This window comes from Myxocyprinus asiaticus, chromosome 39 (assembly GCF_019703515.2).
Source record: "Myxocyprinus asiaticus isolate MX2 ecotype Aquarium Trade chromosome 39, UBuf_Myxa_2, whole genome shotgun sequence".
In the NCBI taxonomy this organism is placed as follows: Eukaryota; Metazoa; Chordata; class Actinopteri; order Cypriniformes; family Catostomidae; genus Myxocyprinus; species Myxocyprinus asiaticus.
The window spans coordinates 12975678-12998958 of NC_059382.1; the positions used below are offsets into that span (position 1 = coordinate 12975678).

Genomic DNA, 23281 nt, shown 5'->3' on the forward strand with positions numbered 1-23281 from the left:
AGATCTAGCTAAACATGGGTACATTTCTGTACTTCTATCATAGCCATTTAGCTGTGAAGGCCAACTGCTGGTAAATGTGGCCAAAAGAAACTAGGAATTCTAACTACACAGAAGACTGGACACTAACTGCTTAGTATTCTAGACGGGTTATGGTTAGGGTTGGGCAGTATGACCAAAATATCACAGTATGATTTTTAGATTTTAGATCATAGTAAACATAAAGCATATAATGATAATATTTGTTCAGATTTCAACACAAAAAATGCATTATAAATTAAATTACCATTGGTAAAGCCTATTTTACTCTAATGAATGAAATACTTTATAAATAAAAAGGTACTCTATTTGATTATATTCTCTTTTAATTTTGAACTTGATCTATACAAACCAAAAAGACTTGTTTAAGAGTATCCATTACAAATGGATGATACGTCTCACATTACACCAAAACATCAAAAACTAATCCAAAACCAAAGACTCAAAATAATAAAGCTAATATTATAAAACATAGTTCCAACGGTATATGGTCATATGGATATATCTACCGTGCTGTATCAGAATGTATATTAGTTGACACATTAGTACCATCATAAAGTATTTACCATCATTGCACCCAGCCCTAGATGTGGTCATATGTAGTCACAGTGATCTGTGGAAGTAATTTTATGGCAAATTCAATTGTGGGGGATGCAGAAGAAAAATACATCCAGACAATAACAATACTCTCAATCACCCTTTAAAGCCACTTAGGAAGCCCAAAACATGCTTTAGACAAATGGGTCCTATTATCCAGGGAGATTTCTTGAGGATGGTTCCAGTAATGGCAAGCGGCGAGGCAACTTCCTCCCTCTTTCGTTAAAGACCCCATGAAATGGCTTGACAAGCATAGTTTTCTTTCCTGTGTTGACATATTTCTGATTGAAACAATAATTTTGGTAAACTAATCAAAGCTTTATTTGCATCACAGCCGTGAACCATGGTTCCCTACTTGCTAGTCAGTTGCATGAGGAATTAGGTTTGAGGGACATTCTCATTCTAGAGAGAATTTTATTGGACAAAAATCTTTGTAGTGAAAGATGAGTCATCATCATCTCTTTTTTGTCTGTTTTCCCAAAAGAGAAAGACTGTACATTTGAAATGTGTTTATCTGCTAAAAGTTATTTTAGTCAACATCTAGAAGTACACTACCAAATAGATGACTAAAATTTATGGGGTCACATGGGAACCAATCACACTTAGTAAAGCTAGGGCAACAGTTTTGCAGTTTCTAATCAAACGTCCAACTGTAGACTGACAGGACCAAAACAGGGTGTTGTTTGTTGTCCTGAGGAAATGGGATGAACAGATAGATAATTATGACAAAAGGGCTACTCCCACTCATCCGTTCTCTGATTTCCTATGGTCCCTCATCCCTTCTAATCAGTGTAGAGGACACTTCCTGAGGTTATTCTCTCCAGCATCAGCTGAAGTTCCTGCTTTCCCTGGAGCATCTCTGGGATTTGGAGCCAGAAGCCTGAGGATCTTGAAAAAACCTTGCTGATGCCCTGAAGATAGTCGTGCTCGAGCGGCCCACTCCACACAGTGTGGGGGCATTCCTGGCCTCTTGCCACTACCCTCAGAAAGAGTGCTAAGGCAAACACTGACTGACTCAAGTCTGACTCAAACCACTGCGCTTCATGTCATGAGCAAAGACCACAGTGTAGAGTAGCTAAAGCTAGTTTACCGGTCGGCCCTACCACTGCAAATATAAAACATTTCTGAGATGAACTTTCTGAATTGTAAATCAACTGCTGAGGAGATGTTTTCAGTACAAAAAAATTCTATTAGCTTTGAGGTCATCTATACACAGATCAGCCACAACTTTAAAACCACCTGCCTAATATTGTGTAGGTACCCCTCGTGCCCCCAAAACAGCGCCAGCCCGCATCTCAGAATAGCTCTGTGAGATGCTATTCTTCTCACCACAATTGTACAGAGTGGTTATCTTAGTTTTAGAAAATGAATAGGTACCATGTTGCAATATGGAATTAAGTACACATGTTTGTGCGGGTCTCCATAAAATTACTTCATTTTACAATTGTTCATGAAAAATTAAACTTCCCTTTTGGGCTGGGGATATGTACAAAATATTTTAATGATAATCGCCTTTAAAATATCGCAATATCCAATTATATGGTCAAGGGTCTGCCAAGGGTCAGTGAATATTTTTGCTTTATTGATTTTGCTTTAAAAATTACATTAATTTATTGAAACACGAAAAACTTAAAAGACATTTCTAAATTCAAATTGGGAATGGATGTTTTTTGTTTTTGGCACCATTCTAAGTAAATTCTAGAGACTGTTGTGTGTGAAAATCCCAGGAGATCAGCAGTTAAAGAAATACTCAAACCAGCCCATCTGGCACCAACAATCATGCCACAGTCCAAATCAGTGAGATCACATTTTTTCCCCATTCTGATAATTGATGTGAACATTAACTGAAGCTCCTGACCCATTTATGCGTGATTTTATGCACTGCACTGCTGCCACACGATTGGCTGATTAGATAGTCGCATGGATGATTGTTAGTGCCAGATGGGCTGGTTTGAGTATTTCTGTAACTGCTGATCTCCTGGAATTTTCACGCACAAAAGTCTCTAGAATTTACTCAGAATGGTGCCAAAAACAAAAAACATCCAGTTAGGGGCAGTTCTGCGGATGGAAACACATTGTTGATGAGAGAGGTCAACAGAGAATGGCCAGACTGGTTTGAACCGACAAAGTCTACGGTAACTCAGATAACCACTCTGTACAATTGTGGTGAGAAGAAGAGCATATCAGAATGCTATTCTGAGATGCGGGTTGGCGCAGTTTTGGCAGCACGAGGGGGACCTACACAATATTATGCAGGTGGTTTTAATGTTGTGGCTGATCGGTATATGCTAGTGTACTCCTCAAAATGGACAAAATTGTCTTTTAGCAGCAACATGAGGAAGTTGGCATGTTTTTTCTGAGAGTTCCAGGACCCTAGGATCAGCCACATAATGCCAACTAACTGACAAGCGGCATCACCTATCAGACATTTTTGCTAACCTTCCCCTGTGACGCGACCGAATGTGCATTGCGTCAGCAGCGTGGGACACCCAGGTTCGGATTCCGAGTTGAAATCAGGAAGTGATCACGTTCGCATAATCAGTGACGAGCACAATTCGGAGGTTGCATTTTTCCCTCTAACATAAAATTTTTACTTGGGTTGGGGGGTACAGTTTATAAACAATGCATTCATCTTTACTATATTACAGCTTGCACAGCTGAAAAAAACTCGCCTCACAACTCACTTTTAATGCCCCTCCATGGACAATACACTCAGAAAAAGGAGCTCATATGCGTAATATATACAATTATACATAGCTATTTGTACGTTAATATTAGTAACATTTAAACGTACATGTTTGTACCTTTGGATAGACACTAAAACGTACAATATGGATGTTTGAAAGCATCTAAAACATAATTTTTTTTACATATTTACAGCTTTAGAAACGTAAAATATATACGAATCCATTACAACTATATTTGAATACATTAATCGATTATAAATATATTTGTACCTTTTTACTGTTTTATAGATATTTTAGATCCCTTAACCCTACCTCAACCTCTAAACATAACCACATTTCAACAATATAAAACCATGTAACAAGTAGATTAATGTACAGTAGCAATAATTTTGATACAATATATTAATTTATATGTTTTACAGCCCCTAATCCCACACCTACCCCTAAATCTAACCATGACCATTTATTAAGCATATAAAACATGTAACAGGCAGATAAATGTAATCACAAAAACGTAATCAGAAAAATGGCAAAATTCAGTACAAAAGTAGTCCAAAGGGCGATACACTGCAACCGATGTGCTTCCTGACAGCATACAATAGCACTGTGTGAGATAGAGAGTGAAATTTAAATTACTAAATCGCTGTAAATCTTCTCCTGTGATACATCATTCAAACATATACATCGCAGAATACGGCATGTTGCAAATGGTCAAGAGACACTTGAGTGTCCCCCTGGTGAACCGCTGGTTGTATTGCTTTTTGAAGCGGACATTTTTTAGTTTTGAAAACGAAACCAACCAACGCGGGTTGATGGTTACGGCGGGTAGGCAGCGCTGCGGCAGATGGAGATGGAGATCGTTGAATAAAAGGCTTGAATTTGGGTCTGTTCTTCACAGAAAGCAGTCTGAAGATTTGGATTATAGCTAACAAATTTATGGATTAATTTTATTATTGTTTTATGTAAACTAAAATAAAATGAAATGCTTATTAAATAATTTAACGATTACAGAGTGTTTATTCATGTTAACGTTTTAAAGTTTAGTCTTGGTTACAGTGATATAATCTTTTAAAACTTTGTATAGGGCTGCAGAAATCACACAGAACTGAATGAAACCATTACAATGTCATATTACTGTATAATGTCATATTATAACGTTATATAAATGTGATGGCATTTAACTAATCATTGATTATAAATTAAATGTAATTAACTGATTAATTCTATGAATTATTCGATATTAATCAATTCAAACTGTACACGTAAACATTTGTATGTTTCTATAGGTGTTAATATGTAAAATGATTATGTTTAGATGCTGTCAATACATCAATATTGTACGTTTCATTGTCTATGCAAATGTAAGAGAATGTACGTTTGATTGAACCAAACTTTACATAAGAATACATACGAATTCTCATGAGATCACATTGTTTAGTTGCTTGAATTTTTAAATTCCCTGACATTTTCAGGTTTTCCATGACCGTAGGAACCCTACGAAATACTATGGGGCCTAGGGTATTTTACATTCCTTTCAAGCGGAAGAAAAACTTTGAGCATTCAAAGTCCTTGTGCGAGATGCTGAATTTTGAAGGGTATGAAAGCTTGGTTGGTCTACCTCAGGGTGTGTTTCACATCTCTGTTTTGAATGGATGGCAAACACGCCAAGCATAGGCCAGAGACATATTCAAATGACTTTCAGTTGGTGGATACTGTCTCTAAATTCAAATCTGCATGTTCTGACTGAAGGAGATATGTAACATTCAACTATTATCATATAATGTACTTCAGAGAAATTCAGGTAGTTTCTATGCATAATTGAGAGCAGGCACCTAATAGGGCAGCTATAAATAAGCACAATGAGTGTCAGGGCTCTAAATGGAATGGTTCAGAGCAAAGGGCTTTTTAATTAACAGTTCTGCCCTCCAAGGAAGAGATGGCCTTCACTGTATTAGAGCTAAAGAAGTCAGACCTCTACTCCACACATCAGACACACTACACAGCCACTTTTCACTAAAAAAAAATTTCTATTGTTACCTTGCTTTTGTTTGTATAACAAACTCTGTTGAAATCTCAGTGAATACTGAAACATCACCACAAACACTCACAGCTTTAATGAGTAGAGAGGAAAAGGGTAAATCTACTGAAAACATGTCCAGGACACATTATACCACAAAATCACAAGGACAAAAAAGAAATAAAAAATTACAAAGAGAATGAAAATGATAAAAAAATGAAACCTTTTCTAAAGTTTTTGTTTAAACAAACTTGATATATTGATTTCCATTTTGTTTGACATATTAATATATTAATGACAAATAAGCAATATTTTAACAACATTTTCGCCCTAAATTATATTATTCTAAACAATGATTCTCATTAGATCATTACTAAAACAAATGTGAAAAAAGTGAGTAATTTCTGCAGCATTAGCTTCACTATATGTAATTGCATTTTAAAACTTAAAAATGACAACATGAATTAAAGGCGCAGCACAACCAATACAATACTATCTTAATGTATAAATACAATTTAAATAATAGGTCTTTTTTCTTTTCACATTACTGAATTTTTACTGAATGGCTTAATTGTCATGAAAATAATGTCAAACTGCATTCTGCAAATCATATGTTCCCCAAACATATGCTTAGGCAATGTTCTTGACAGGTTTCATCAGAATTAATCCATAAAGGAAGAAAAAGATACAAATTTGAAAAATATGATATTGACATTTAAACAGATAGTGAGAGAATGTAGAACAGAGAGCAGGAAAGAAAGGCAAACAGAAGTCGGCTCATCCTCTACAGCGCTGTCAAGACCACAACACGAGTACTGCCCAGAATAGCCTGAGAGAGGCAGGTGACTAAAGGGTTAACAGACACACTCCTGCACGCTTTCACCCCCACACTTCAAAGGTAAGCTGTTTCTCGACTTGGCCTGTTCATCTGCCAAACCCAGGGCCTCTTAAGAGCTGCATTTGACTGTTGTGGTTGTTAAAAAAAAATAAAAATCCAGTCTGTGAGCCTTTCAAGTTCAGCGTACTAAAAGCAATGTCTGTGCCATTATAAAGCTCCTTAAAAAACAAAAACAACACAAAGCTGCAGCATTACCACAGAATGATGAAAAGAGAAGGTACAAATCTACTTTACAATCATGTAATGGCTGCCTCAATTTATGATATGAGATGTTGGTTCAAACATGTTTGATAATAAATGATCACATCTAAATAATTAAGACTAGTGGTCGACCAATATATACAGATAAATCAGCCGATACTCAGATTTTTTATCATTTTGAGAACTGAAACTTAAAGTATGTTTATATAGCGCAATGACCTCTAATATGGCAAAAGATCAAGGACAATTTGATTCCTTTTGTCATGACCCCTTTAATATCACAACTTTGTTACAGTGTGTTTGCTCAACCGGTAAATGACTTGGTTCATTTTAGGAAGACAAAAGAGGATATAAGGTTCCTCTCCCAAAAAAGAAAGCACATCAAAGTTTAATAACCAACATTTCATTTATATTTTACATTTACAGTGGAGACAGGGATGAATTAGTTATAACATCAATAGCAGCTACTGCAATTTCCTGCATCTCTTTTAAAGTCCTGTAGCTTAAGTGGTAGAGTATGGTGCTAGCAACACAAAGGTCATGGGTTTGAATCCCAGGTAAAACACAAAGGAATAAATGTAATGTAAGTGTAAAATTGATCAATATGTTTCTAGAAAAATTAACTGTGTGATTTTCAGAGATGGATTTGGACTGTCTACAAATGTAGTCTGCAAACAAATACAGATCAATGATTTACGTTCGAAGCGTTCAGATCATCAACATCATCAGGCCACGACAAGAACAAACAGCACTTCTCTTTGGTACCTGCAAACCAAGCACCAATATGCCAGACGAGATCTTAAGAACATCACGCTAAAGTCAAGCTGTCTATAACCATGCTTACATTGCCTGTACTGATCAAACCGAGAGACAGGCTGACTCTTAAATGGGCTGCGTTACATTACTGTGCAGAACCATGCCTCTACCCAGAGAGACAGGGGTCAAAAGGGGCATTTGGGAACCACAGCTCAAACCATTGCTCCTTCAGCTGGCCGCACAGTGCTAACACCAGCGGCGAACAAACAATAACCATTATAAAGGACCAGGGTCAGAAATGAACCAAGGCTCAAGGCAAAACTACAGAGAGTGACCAATATACCCAAGATCTTTCAAATAATGGGGAAAAATGTGCCCAAAGTGAATTTTATCCAAACACCAACCTGTGAAGTAAAACGTAAAAAGTAAAACTTTCATGAGATTCTTATCAACAGAGTATTTATTGTGCTATGATGTCTTGTGTATTACTGACACCTACTTTTGTATTTGCTGCTGATTTCATTTTAGAATTAACCACCATAATTATTCAGGTTAAGAATTTAATGCACTTAATTGAAGTCTTTGACATAAATGGATACACAATGGGTGTTTTATATGGTCAGGAAAAAAAATGCATTTAAAAAGTTATAAAGATGCCCCAGAAAATCCATTCCCCACAGCAAATATTGATGCTTATTGAAAAAAAGCTAATTTCTGACACTGTACTAGACATATCATGAGACAATGCATGTGTTTGGAATTTCATCTTTATCAGGGCTGGCTTAAACAGCTCATGAATGGAAGCTGAACACATGTAAATACAAGAAAGTCATGAGGGCTGTGATTAAGAGATGAAGACAGAGATATTGTTATCTCATAGGTCTCTGTTTTTGGATCTGTTCAAGCAGCAGCAGGGCTGTGGGACGCAGGCTGAACAGGTCAAATCTGTTTTTGTAATTTTATTCTTACAAATAAGACCAAACTGTTGGCAACAGTGAGTTGGAATAGCAAGCAAATCATTTCAATTTTGACATTTGAAATTTTCTTCCTCTGATTCTACCCACTGTTAACAACATGTCACATTAATAATAAGGCACGCAAAACATAATACAGGACACAACTGGAATTCCCAGAACCCACAAATGAGGCATCACCTTCAACCGAAGGCTTCTAAAATTACTGCAGTTTAGCATTTAACGCTCCTGTTTCTTGTAACTTTGTTCACATGCATGAGTCAAGCTCAAACTACAAGCGTAAACAGTAAATGTTGTCCAATAGGTTTCAAAATAAACTTTTGGGCTGGGTACCAGGGCAAAGACGGTTATACCATCATTATGACATCTATATAAATACTCTAGGCTCTGAAAATCATACTACATCTATAAGGGTGACAGTTATGAATGGCAGATATGTGTTTTTCCCAGAAAGCATCAGACCAGCAGTTTGCCACTTCATTTCCTGCAGACTAAATAAAAAAAATAAAAAAGAAGCTTATCACACACAGTCTCTTTTGCACAAAGCATTAATTATTTTCAATTTCATTTTGCTTTCATTTTCATTCTGAAGACAGGATGTAATCTAAACTTGTACAGCTGTTTCCAGATTCACTGGACAATATCTTTACTTTAATGGGGCATCATTTCCTGCACACTTTAAAAGATTTGAGGCCCCTTGATATTATGCAGATTGTTTCAAAAGCTACATACTGTATATTTGAGATTGGCTGGTTTATCAGTGCTTTATAGAACTATTGGTTATCGACAAAAATCAGTGCACACAGTTTATTATTATTATTATTATTCTACCCTCGTTTATGGCACTGGAGGATTCTACAGTTAGAACTCCTTGGTTCTACAGTATAACAGCAGATTTTAGAGGTAATATAAAATAATTCACGCTTAGAGTTTGTTGTGCCACATGGCTACTACTATTGATGAATGATGATCTACAGTTGAATTACTTCTCATACAGTATTTATTAGCCTATGACAATGTTTACTTTATAGTGTTTTTATTTTAATACATTGTAGATAATTGAAAGTGTGCATGTTTTGTTTCCCTTTTTTGTTTTTGTGAGCTGATAGGACAGGCATTTCAAAATAAGAGTCCCCGGCGTATTGCCGGCTCGTTATTAGCTAAAGGTCCAACATGCACCAAATCGTATATTTTTTTCTGGTTATTATTAGGATTTTGGTTGCACAATAAACTGCATCTGGGATTATATTAATTTTGGACTCTTGTAGCCTCAATGTCTGTGCCTGTCATAGTAAGGAAAGACGTTGATTTTTTTGTAACATTCACTAAAACAAGTCAAGTCATTTTTATTTGTATAGCGCCTTTCACAACACACATCGTTTTAAAGCAGCTTTACAGAAAATTATGCATTAACAGAAAACGAAACTGTAATATCTATAATGTCTTAGAGTCATCACTGTGTCATAAAGCAATTTTTAAAAACAATCAGTCACCCTCTAATATACAGGTATAGTGTGTATTACTAATATATATCGGTATATGATCGGTCTATATATATATATATATATATATATATATATACACACACACACACACACATTATATATATATATATACACACACACATTATATATATATATATATATATAAATAAATTAAAACACATAAAATATTTTTTTCTGCTTCTTCAATTTACCTAATTAAAATGAGCTAATGTTTTGCATGCAATTAAAATTTGCAAAATTAAAGTTTACTTAATCTATTTGCATTGGGCCTACATGAACAATTTTTCTCCATAACAGGAAGTAGGGAAATCCAGATCCAGGCCAACAGAGAACTTTTTTGTTGCATCTAGTCTGTACATTTAAAATGGTACAACAAGTCTACAACAAATCCATTCAAAATAATGATTTTTTTAATTATTATTATTGAAAAAATTCACAGATTTTTTTTTTTTTTTTTGTGGAAAGTAAAATGTAAAGTGATAGATCTCAAAATGAAAATTCTGTCATCATTTACTTTCCCTAATGTTATTCCATGACTTTCCTAAGACTCCTAAGACTAGGAGGCCTGGGTAGCTCAGCGAGTACTGATGCTGACTACCACCCCTGGAGTCACGAGTTCGAATCCAGGGCATGCTGAGTGACTCCAGCCAGGTCGTGAGTTGTGCGTGGATGCCGCAGAGATTAGCGTGGGCCTCCACACGTGCTACGTCTCCGTGGTAACGCGCTCAACAAGCCATGTGATAAGATGTGCGGACTGACGGTCTCAGATGCGGAGGCAACTAAGATTCGTCCTCCGCCACCCGGATTGAAGCGAGTCAATATGCCACCACGAGGATTTAGAGCGCATTAGGAATTGGGCATTCCAAATTGGGGAGAAAAGGGGAGAAAATAAAAAAAATTAAATAAACTCCTAAGACTAAGACTTTCTTACTTCTGTGGAAAACAAAACTAGATGTTAGGCAGAATGATAGCCTCAGTCACTATTCACTTTCATTGCATATTTTTTCCATACAATGGAAGGGAATGGTAACTGAGACTAATATACTGTCTTACATCTATTTTACACAAGAGAATGAAAATCATATGGTTTTGGAACAACATAAGGGTGAGTAAATGATGACAATTTTTAAAAAAATTTGAACTATCCCTTTAAGAGTGAATCTAAGAGAATTAAATTCCAGCTGCATCTGTGTCCTACAGAACCAAGCAAGTGTCACGTAGGCTCTCTGTGGCAGGGCCAAAGCCAATTTATCTAAACTTTCACAGCTGCGTATCAGAAAGGGCACTAACTACACTGAAGAACACCATCCAAGAGGCTCACTCAATAGATAGCACAAGGACGAAGCTCACCATATTCCTCTTTTCAACCATTTTCTTTAGGTCTTTGGCCACTGGTACTGGCACCCAGCAGAGTGTTTGTTTGGATATATGAATTGAGCAAAACACCACACTAACAATATTTTACCAGACATTGCGTCTGAGCCATGGGTGGGTGTTCCTTGCCTCTCTGGCAACTCATGCCACCCTCCCCTTTATCTCACTTGAAACAGACTACTGAGTATAATGACCACTGTTATAAACTCCAGTCTCAATGCTGCAGTACATAAAAAAATGCAGTACATCAAAAACTGGTGTTGGAGCGGTACAAGGTTTCATCTTGAAAAATAAATTCAACCATGTGCTCAACAAAACATCAGAAATTTTTTAATCTAGAATTGTGTTTTGCACATGCAGCTTTATTTACCCCTTAGTATAGTTTTTGCAGTTATGAATAATAAATCACTGTAAACTTAAATTAAATACCGCTGTGTAAAAATATCAATATTCCAAATAATTGTGATTTTCATTTAAATGATCCTGATACTAATTCTTAAAATCCCAAGTTCGATTTTTTTACTTTTACTTTAAAGTTTACTTCAGTTTTGGTGGTGTTCAGTTTCTATCTGTTAAATAAATAGCAATTGAACTGAATAGTTTGGGCCCTATTGTTACATTTTTTTATTTAATATATTTTCATAATGTTCGGGATTAACTGTATGTCAACTAATGGAAGGCAGGTGTTGTGTTTTCGAAACCAGCTTAAAAGTATTTATTTTTATATCGTTTGGTACCACTTGTGGCAAAGAAATTATACACTTCAAATTATACAAATTTTACAAAAATGTGTTTGTGTTCATTATTATATCTGTTAAATAAATAGCAACTGTACTGCATATTTTGGGCCCTGTTATAAAAATCAATATTTTTGTTATGTACCAAGTTACAGTAGAAGATTCCCTGTATAATTTACAGCTTTGGCTGATAGTGCTTCTTTCATATGTAAGCAAAATATACATTCTAACTCAAATATATCCAAATGAATCAGAATCAAATCAAATCGTATCAAAATCGATTGAGAGCTTGTGTAATCGGGAAACCCGTATCAATACCGTGCCCTACAAACGAACGTAAAAAAAATTACATTGATGACAAGTCTACCATGCTAAAACCTGCAACCGCTTTCTTCTTTTTAAATTTAAAACGAGGATGTTTGCTAACATAAATCAATATTAATTAAATGCTTAATGAAACGTAATACAGAGCTAACCAGTCAGAGAAAATAAATGTCACCTAATTGTCTTTTGAGTTTTAATATATTGCATGTCCCAAGAATCTTATTCATTCCTGAAACCTCAGATTAACCTTTGAACAATGGTCAAGGCTTAATCTTCTACATGAAAGGAGGGTGTGCTTGAAAGAAGCTATATCCTCCTTCTTTAAGTATTACACATATTACTCAACTTTCCATATTTTGTCTATAGGCCACTTATGATGATATATATTCTATAAAGTTACAGAAGACTTGACCATATACAGTAACTGCATAAATATAGAAGATATGATGTCTGCAGGATTCAACCTCATCTAACCACGTGCTCAGCCAAACATCAGAAGTCTAGCCACCAGACACTCTTTAGTTCAAGTTCAATGGATTTGAACATAGACCAAAGTAAACACCTGGGATAGCAGCTATTGTCACGACACTCAAACAGACATGAACTGAATCCTGAGCATTTAAGTCAGCTTATCCCTTGTTTCCTTAGTGTACATCTTAAAATATTTTCTCAAATCGGTTCCTCATTCCTCCTGAACTGTCACACAGGTCTCTAAAAATAAAGTGCATTTCCTTCCTGGCAAGCTTGGCAGGTGAAACACTTTAAAGTCTTTTGGAATGACTTAATTATTTTGCAACAAAGTCTTCAGCAACAACAGATGGTATAAGCTTACAGAAGCAACATTTGGGAATTTTAGAACTTTAGAATCTTCATTTATAGCAGTTGTTACAATGTTTCTTGTTAGTTGTGTAAACATTCCAAACAACACTTACCAAACCACACCAAAAGCTCCGTATCCGATAGGTCTGTCCGGCTCAATATCCAGCTGTTGCTGCAAGTGATGCGAGTGTTGGTGGTGGTGATGATGATGCGCCTTCACAGCGGCGGCTTGAACTTGCGCCGGAGCCGCGGCAGCCGCCGGCCCCGGAGCTTGTCCTGGAGCGGGCGAGGGGAAGTACGGCTGCTGCTGGCTCGGGTTTAACATCACCGCCGCCGCGGCGGCAGCAGCAGCGGCCGCGGCCGTAGAAGCGTGCTGCTGTACGGGGTGCACGGCAGCGGCCGAGCCGGGGTGCTGGAGATGATGCTGGCCCGGGTGGTGATGGTGGTGGAGGTGGGCGGGTGGCGGGAGATGGGCTAGCTGGTGGTGGTGGTGCGGGTGATGCGCTGCCACTGCCGAGGTGCCTCCGCCGTTGTACGCGGCCATCATTTTCGCGGCACTTGAAGCCGTCGTTCCGCACAGAGCCATTCACTCACTCAACAACCCGAAAATGAGAGGTTGGAAAAACAAAAACAAAACAAAGAGGGACGTGAAGCGAAAATGGGACACCAACAAAGCTGTCAAGATAAGCAGCAGTGGTGGTCAAACTCTCATTTGGCTGTCATGTAGCCAAACGACGTGTAAATCAGAGCAGAAATGTCTGGCATTTATCACAATGAGTGTGAAAATGTGTCATACTAGCATGGGAAAAATCATTCAGAAAACTCTTCAGCTTTATCTTTTTCTTTGATCTGACCTACTTCCTATCGGATCTTTCTTTTCTTTTTTTTAAGACTAGCAAATAAATAACAATCGCACGCATACAAGAAGCCTCTCGTGGATAGTAAACAAAAAGTAAAAAGGAGAGAGGGGTTAAAACAAAATGTTTATGCGACCGAAAAGAAAGCCCACTCCCCCCATAATAAATACATTCTACACGGCCTTAAATCTCCCTCATGTTGAGCTAGGTATCAGGGATCACCTTGCTTCACGCGAAACCAGGGACTTGTATGGCAAAGGGAAATCGGCGAGCAGTACAAGTTACGTGGGAGATGCAACATTCATCTTTTAGATTTCTTCATATTTGCCATTTTGGGCTAATTCCCAGCCCTGTTTCCACCACCGGGGCTGCATGCAGTTTGCAGAAGTTACGTGGCTCTCAGTAAGGCCACCGTAGCCGACTTGATCCTTGCTCACCAGCTTACTTGTTTCAGTTTCAAAAGAATCTTAAATGTGAAACACGAAAAACGCGCGCAGGATATCGATCCGAGAAGCGCTTGTTTTTACAGTATGGCGCTCTGTGCAATTGTTGCCGCTATATGTTGCGCTCAAAAAGCCTAAGCTGTAGATGGTTATCTCCAGATCTTCTCCAAATGTCAAAATCCCCGAAGCCCCTCTATTCTCGAAACACCCATCACGCTGATCAACTGAGCAATCCCTTTTCCTGGAACGAGGAAAACATTCTTACGAAGGCGATCAACTTATTTTCCCCATCGAGCTCGTCGCGCGCGTTCACCCGCGTGCTGTCTTCGCGCTTTTAATAGCGTGTGCATATAAAATCCAGTGAAGAAGAAATCAAAATAAAAACATCCAGTGTTCCTTGCAGTCATAAAAACGGCAGCCAGAGTCCTCACCTCCAGCTGGATGGTGCTGCCAGGACCTGGAAAGGCACACGCGCAACCCTGCCGTCTTGGGTACCCGTCTATGCTTCGAATGACTGAAATATACTTGAACCAATCATGTTCTGTTTCTGAAGTAGCACAGCCAATCAGCGGGTAAGAGGAAGAGACGGACGTCCCACCATAATAAACAGGCCCTTGTTGCAAGTGAAACCAAGCGCCATTACGGCTATGAGATACTGTAAAAGACTGTGAAAGTCTATGGGGCCCTTGAGCCGAAATGGCGAGCGAGGGGCCCCACTTACCCAATGCTATTACGCGAGACATGCTATCCAATTAGCACCTGCCATTGAAGTGAGTCCCTTGTCTGAAAGGAGAGCCATGATTCGCTGTCCAATCATTTTTTTAAACAGCAGAAAAAAAGTACAGAGGCAGTCAAATTAATATTGTACAACATAATGTTTTAGAAATATAGGCTATTATACAATATACACACATTTATTATTTGTTGTTAAAGATCATTACAATTTAAAAGATAAGGTTTAATTTAATTGTCTGATGAACTATGGAAAGAGTAAACAATAAATAATCAATGATTTGTTCACAATCATTCGGTCAGGATCACAGAAATTCATTGCTATCTTTTTAAGTGATACTTTTAGGATATTTAAAGGAATACTTCACCCAAAAATTTAAATTCTCTCATCGTTTACTCACCCTCAGGCCGTCCCAGATGTGTATGAATTTCTTTCTTCTGCTGAACACAAACAAAGATGTTTAGAAGAATATCTCAGCTTTGTTGGTTCTCACAATGCAAGTGAATGGGTATCAACATTTTGAAGCTCAAAAAGCACATAAAGGCAGCATAAAAGTAACCCATAAGACTCCAGTGGTTAAATCCATGTATTTAGAAGAGATACGATAGGTGTGGGTGAGAAACAGATAATTTTTAATTACTTTTTTTACTATCAGTATCCACTTTAACATTCTTCTTCTTTTGTTTTTGGCGATTTGCATTCTTCATGCATATTGCCACCTACTATCGTCATCATGCCTATTATATCGCTTTTGAAGATATAGATTTAATAACTGGAGTCATATGGATTGCTTTTATGCTGCCTTTATGTGCTTTTTGAAGCTAAATCCAAATAAGAAAATTATTAAATTTCAAATATTAAACATTGGGTTATGGCAGAATTTGATATGCAGTGAATAATTTAAAGCTTCATATGCATTTTTCCTTTCTATTTTATAGTGGTGTTGCTCATGAGGCTGGAAAAATAAATCATTTTGGTTAGAGTCTACAGCTGGACATTCCACACCTTTGACCCCAACACTTATGTGTTTGCTTAAGAATAAATGCTTCATCTTAGCAGGCTCTCACAGCAGCGGCAGTGTGCTGAAGCATGCAGGTGATGTTTGTTTGTGATGTAACTTAAAGCTCTGTTTATGCGTTAACTTTGCTTTGGGTCCACTGGAATGCAAAATTTGTGGTTATTAAATCAAAAATTATTTAATAACATCATTGGGGATGTGGTTATAGATCTTGTATAATCTACTTTAATTTTATGGCCTTAAAAAAAAAAGATTAGTCAACCAGTGTTGCATACTTCTTTTTTAGATCCACAAATCAATCAAGCTGGTGACATGCGAGCAGATGATTTCTTTTGTGCAGTGAGAAACCTTTATTCAGCACAGATGGATTACCTCCAAAATTGGAGCTGCTCATTGGAGAACACAGAAGAACTTGAGTGGGCTCTACTGAGAGACATCCCAGAGTGGAAAGACATTCAGAGCAGCCTCGAACACTTCTACTCCAGAATCCCCGCTCTCAGTTTGATTGACAAAACCACGCTCTTTGAGGAGTGGGCTTACGTGAAAAACATTGTCACTCGTCGCATCACTGAGTGGAACATGAACAAGATGGCCATGTCTGAGAGATGGACAGATGTTTTTCGTGAGCTGGAGAGCAAGACCATCAACTTTGGAGTCTTAGCCAAGGTCATGGAGTTTGTTTTATGCCTGCCTGGGACATCTGCATCTGTGGAGCATGCCCCCCCCCCCCCCCCCACACACACACACAAAAGACATTTGAACCATGTGCTGTTGATTTGCACATTGTCCAATCTGAAAACGAAATACAGCAGCTGTCGTATCTATTTTAATCATTGTAATATATCATCTACAATGTCTTTGCATCTCTTCAGGTCAGATTACTGTGATAAATATGCACATACTGTATATACAGAGCAGGGATATTCATGTCCAGGAAACTTGCATGTCTTATATGTAAACAAACAAATCACTGCAACACCAATTAGTACTGGACCAATTAGTATGTTGTTAGAGCCCTGTAAAATTGGTCCCTCTTTGCATTTTGGCTAGGACTTAGTTGTTCATATTTAATGGGGCCTCTTGATCTTATTAATGTAAGACTTATCTGAGAGTTTATCAATGATGTCCCAGATTCTGCCATCTTGTCTTATCGTCTTTATCAGCGTTTCATCTTTTCTGGAGCTTTTCATATGGAAGATAAAAACTTCCAGATATTCTGTGCAAGCTTGGCCACAACATCATATTTTACACATAAAAATGAAGACTCTCTGTACCAACACTATCTGTTCACCAATACAGAACCTAATGAATGAAGTTAATTCAGACATATTAAACAATATTTGACTTGAATAAAGCCAGTTAATTTAGATGTTATCACATGAAGCATATTTTGAGGTTAGCTGACAAATCTTTACAGTATATCCATGGGTCTGAAATTATCAGAATTTTCAATCATGTTAATCACGTAACCACACTGAAAATGAAGTAGGCTATTTTTTTATTTATTATTATTATTATTTATTTTTATTTCAGGTTCATTTTTAAACATAAAGAAAGATACTGTACACTGACATAAGAACGGAGAAAATCACGGACTGGTTGCAATTATTGCAACAGGGTTATGACTTTCAACTTAAAGATAGTTCACCCAGAAACAAATCTTCTCTCATCATTTACTCACCCTCATGCCATCCCATACGTGAATGACTTTCTTTCTTCAGCAAAACACAAACAGAGATCTTTAGAAGAATATCTCAGCTCTGTGGGTCAGTACAATGCAAGTGAATGGTGATCAGACTTTTGTAGCTCCAAAAATCACATAAAGGAAAAATAAAAGTAATCCATAAGGCTCCAGTGGTTAAATCCATATCTTCAGAAGCAATATAATAGGTGTGGATGACAAACACATCAAAATGTAAGTCCTTTCTTTACCCTAAATCTCCACTTTCACTTTTACATATGAAAGTCACATGTTTAGCTTCACTTTCACATCTTTAAGTGAAAGTTAAAGTGGAGATTTAGTGTTCTGTTTCTCATCCACACCTATTATATTGCTTCTGAAGACATGGATTTAAACACTGGAGTCATAATGATTACTTATATATTTCCTTTATGTGATTTTTGGAGATACAAAGGTCTGATCACCATTCACTTGCATTGTATTGACCTACAAGCCATACACATCTGGGATGGAATGAGGGCGAATGAATTATAAGATAATTGTAATTTTTGAGTGAACTATCCCTTTAAAATCATGAAGGGTAATGAAATGAAATACCTATATTTTAGGGCAACAGTCTGGATCATATCTGCTCGAATTACAATAACAGTAACTAAATGTATTTTTCTGTATCCCAGTAATAATCTTTTGATTTTAGTGAATATTTTCTTCATAAGAGTGTGTTGCAGGTGGAGCGTATGGATTAAGGAGATAAAGGGGAACCCTGCTGATAAATTATGTACTTTTTAAAGACTTTAAACAGGGAAAAGTGAAGACTGATATTAAAGTAGATGTGCCAAGGTCAAAGAATCTCATCCTGAAATAACTTTTAGGGAGGCATGTTAGTAATACAGAAATGAAATAGGAAGATAAGAATCATTTTCTCATAGCAGCAGGAGTGATATTGCCCATTGTCCATAAAATGTCATGAATTTTAAAATGACTTACATTTGACTCTCCTCAAAGATGATTTCTGCATGCATAGCTGAGTCATTGTGATGTGTCTGATTATCAAAAGCAGGAGTTTTCTACTTTTCAGACACAGGGGCCCCCTATATATATATATATATATATATATATATATATATATATATATATAATTATTATTATTATTATTATTATTATATATTTTAGATAATGAATTTTATTGTAAAGTGTTGCTAAAAAATCTAGCTTTTAGCTACATTTTCTTAGCAACACTTTACAATAATTTTCATTATCTAAGATTATTAAATTACATAATGCTTATAAGATTATTAAAGATTGTTCATATTCATTCAAATAGTTTGAAATGCCATTACATTTTTTTTAAAGAAAATTCTGTATGTTATATATAGTATATGCTCTCGACTGACCCTGTACATTCCTACACGAACCCCTGGTCTAAAGTGATGTCAATTCATAACTGTAATATTAGCTTTAATTCATAACTAATGTAGTGAAATATGTGATTTCATCATTAGTATACATACAGTAGTATGATAGCACAATTTCATAGCCCAGATGTCTATATAATGAGTGTGCTTTCATCTGTAAGATGAAATTTGCAGATCAGCATTACTTGCTCAAAACATTTGAAGTTGCATTTATGATTTAGAATGTATGTGAAACTCTTTAAAAGATGTTTATAAGATGTTTGCACATGATATTTATATTTATAACATGATGCTTTCCAGATGATGAAATCTTTCACAGACCTTTTGGGGAAGGATGATTGTGTGCTCAATTGTGGTTTAAAAAAACTTCATTATGTACGCACCACGTTTAAATGTATTTCAGTCCCTTGAAGTGGATCACAAAACACATGCCTATATGTTCAGGGGTTTTGATCAAAAGAATCAGAGGTAATGTAACCCATTCTGGACATTCTGTATGCATAACATATCCGTTTGATGTTGCATATTCCAAGAAAGTGTCTTCAATTACACTTGATTGTATGCATCTGTGTGTGTGTGAGCACAAGTTCACTGCAACAAACTGCATCAGGCAGAAAGATGAAGTTGTTTTCCATTGTACTCTGAATAGATTGTCCATCCTTCACCTTGTAAAAGATGAAACTTTACAAGGTCTGACATACTGGTTGAGATGTACCACAAGAGCACAAAGCAGTGGGTGAGGATGTTATCAATATGGGCCATAATTTGCTGCACCATACATCAGAGCAGGATCAATAATTCAATAACATGTATTTTTCATTGCTCATTCAGTTTGACCAGCAACTCAGACCCAAAAATAGATTCAAATCACATTCTAAAGAATTAAAGAAAGGACAAAGAAAAGGCCATTGCATTGGTCACCATAATATTCTATTCTATGCTTGCAGCTCATAAATCTAATGGCGGACAATGACATAGCGTTATTCTCTTGCTACAAGGATTTGCTGAATGGTTGAGGATGACTCAGGCTATGGAACTGCACAGAGAATCAGTGTCCTAATTAGGCCCTGGCATTGACAGTGAGTACTGCTTGGGGCACTTTGGAGGGGAAGCTGCAGGAATGCTTTACTGAGTAACACTAGGCTGACCATAGTATGTAAGTAAAGCAGAAAACAGATGGTCCGGAGCATGCAATAGAAAGCACATCAAAATGGAGTGCAGCCCATTGGATATGCACATCAAAAGCGGTGGTTGTGCATCACAATGATGGGTCCCAGCAATGTGCTCGACTAGTTCATGATGGACCAACACCATTGCTCAACTGATATGATCACTTATTCACATATGGGGAAAAAGTATTTATGAATTGCATGGTTAGCCAATGCATCAAATTACTCAAGAGCCAGGATCAGAAATTAACCTGTGTTTTGATAAAAGTGGCAAAAATGCTCCTGAAGTTAATTCCTCTGTTTGATTATTTATCTGTGATTTAACATTTAATGTTTATCATAATGTTCTATTTAAGCCTAAGTGGAAGCCTGCAATTGTTACCTTAAGAAGTTAGTTCCTGATCAGATTAGTTTTGTTGGTGTTTTACAATATATTCAGATTGATTTGTTAATGTTAAATAATATTTTTTACCTGGGTCAAACCAGGTAATTTAGATGTTACAACATAAAATACATTTTTTATTTAAGAATTTGAAGCAAATTTACACATTTATTGTGATATGATATCTTGTGCAGCAATTAGAAAATTTCTGTTTTTGATGTGAATTTGATTTACAGTAGGTATAGGTAGCAGCCATAATTGTCCAGATTGAGATTTCATTTAATTTAATTGATTCAGTTGAAGTATTTGACATAAAAGTGTGGCAAACTGTGTGTTTTTATATGGTTGGAAACGAATGCTTTTATAAAGGTACAAAATGCTACTTACTCAATTCTGGGGGGCGAATATTAAAAAAGATCGATTAAAAAGATTTCCGACACTGCCCAGGGCTGACAGTACATATTCTCTCTAGTATACTTTGTCCCGAGCTACATGCAAATACAATGTAAGTCATTCAAACATAACACATAGTACAGATTACAAAAGAAACGAAAAAGACCACATGAGAAATGTCACGGTAGCATGTAATTGATTTTCTAAATTATGTGTATGTAAATTATTCACAATTGGATTTAATGAATCCAATACTCTGGTTGAAACTTTTAATTGCAAAATCAGTTTGTCACCTTTCATGCAGCTACAGTCACGAAAGCCTTCAGGCCTCTTTTCAGTTCAGACTGAAACACAGTGTGCTTGTCACGCAGCTGTTGGTGCTGTGCTGGTACTGTGTACACAGTGACTAAGACTATGAATGTTACACTGATGAGAGACTGAGGCATTGTTGATCTGTAGGCCGTGTTAGAAAGAAAGAGTGCAGTATCTGCTTGGGTTTAGTCACAGAAGCATAGAATAGAGCCTACAAAGAGATTTAGTGACACTGACCTCATGCTTAGAGAGTCAGTTCTATTTCAAGCACAAGGAATCTTTCTGCAATCTATTTTTACACTTCTGTCTTGGGCACATTTCTGAGGGGGGATGAGGCATATGGGACTGAAATGACTGCCGTTTGTGACAATTCTATCTCTTTGCATGGCTTGCTTTTATTAGATGTGTCAACCACAGACCAAATATGGAAAGTGGATTTGATGTAAGTAGGTTTGTGTGAAATTCGAAATTCAGTGGTATTATTAAAACCAAAGATAGATTGTAAAGCATTATGTGCTATTCCACATTTATCTTCTGCAGATCTTCACAGGAGATTCTGGGATCCGTCAGGACCCGGGGGGCTTCACCCATTCATCATTAATGTGTTTCGTTGTTGATTTTCCCTATAGGCACAAGAATCAAGATCACACTGTATTCTCCTCTCCACAGGCATCTAAATGTTCTGCATATTAGATGCCTATGCATATTTAAGTGTGGGAAAAACCCACACATGGAGGATGACCATATCAGTAGGTCTATCACTCAGAGAATGTATAATCTACTTGATTAAATGTCTTAAATTTATTTTTCACCATTTTATAGCATCTTGAATCAATTTCTAATGTTGATCCTGCTACAAACTTCTTACACATTAACTCTCAAACTGACATTTTCTTTCATCCTATCTTTCAATACATTTAAGGATATTTAAGTCTATTACTACAGTGGTAATACATGAAAAAGAATGTTATGATTAGGCTATTGCATTACTTTCTAGTAAGCTACCTAATGTGTATCTAACATTTTCAGAAGGGACTGTAGTATGATTCAGTCAGACAATAAATTGCACTTGAATATGAAGCAGAATATTTTTGCATATGGTTAGAGCTTTTGTTTATTAGTGTTCCATTAAACATATTTGTCCTTTTGACCCTTGATTGGTTGACTTCTGCTACGAACCAGTAGGCTAACCAGTTTAGACAACAGCGACATCTAGTGGCACAATTCTCACCCAAACTGTGGTGGAGCATTACTGTAATTTAAATTGTGACAGGTTTCAAAGTTGATAAATAAGAGCATTTAAACTTAAAACTTAAGACTTAAACTTAAGCAGATAATTTAATAACCAAATAACTACCAATAAGTGTGTTTACATGCACATGATTACTCTGGTACCAAGAATAATCTTTTCCAAAAATCCGACAACACAAAAACATCCACGCTCAAAGCGACATCGGAGTAATGGTCGAAAAACGTACTGTAGGCCTTTGTTGATTGGTTTTTGCTTAAACCTTAGCCTACTTCGATAAAGGAATGCCGATTTAATCTGTTTACAGTACATGACCGTACACGTTGTCGGTTTATAATTGGAGTAAGATCGTGCATTTCACTGGCTTTTGTGAACTCACACCACAGATGTCAAACCTGTTTTAATAACAAGCTCCTCTTCATTTTCTTTAATTGTTTGGGAGTCCTCCTGTTTTGTGGAGATTTCCTTCTCCATTTGGGGTTTACCTGGGTCAATAATGATTTGAGTTGCGCGAGTGATCCCGCTCTGAGTTCTCCTGTCTCTTGAGCGCAAACATCGGATAGCCTGCTGTATTCGCACACACTTCGGAGATCCAGAGACAGCACGCGCCAGAGTCACGTGAAACATTCGCGTGTCAGATGAGAAGAATATTTAGCACTTTTGAAGCGCCAAATGCGATTAAGGTCACTAAATTTGCTTGGGCG

The 23281-nt window shown here is 36.8% G+C and overlaps 1 protein-coding gene across 1 annotated transcript in view; it reads right to left on the minus strand.

Annotated features, from left to right (window-relative positions):
- The window catches only part of LOC127429765 (serine/threonine-protein kinase NLK), a 104324-nt gene extending 89603 nt beyond the window's left edge, over positions 1-14721 (minus strand). The window contains exon 1 of the mRNA XM_051678920.1: positions 13039-14721. Within this exon, the coding sequence (XP_051534880.1) occupies positions 13039-13511 (473 nt within the window). The 5' untranslated portion in view covers positions 13512-14721. The remainder of the gene's footprint in view (positions 1-13038) is intronic.
- Between the last annotated feature and the right edge of the window lie 8560 nt (positions 14722-23281).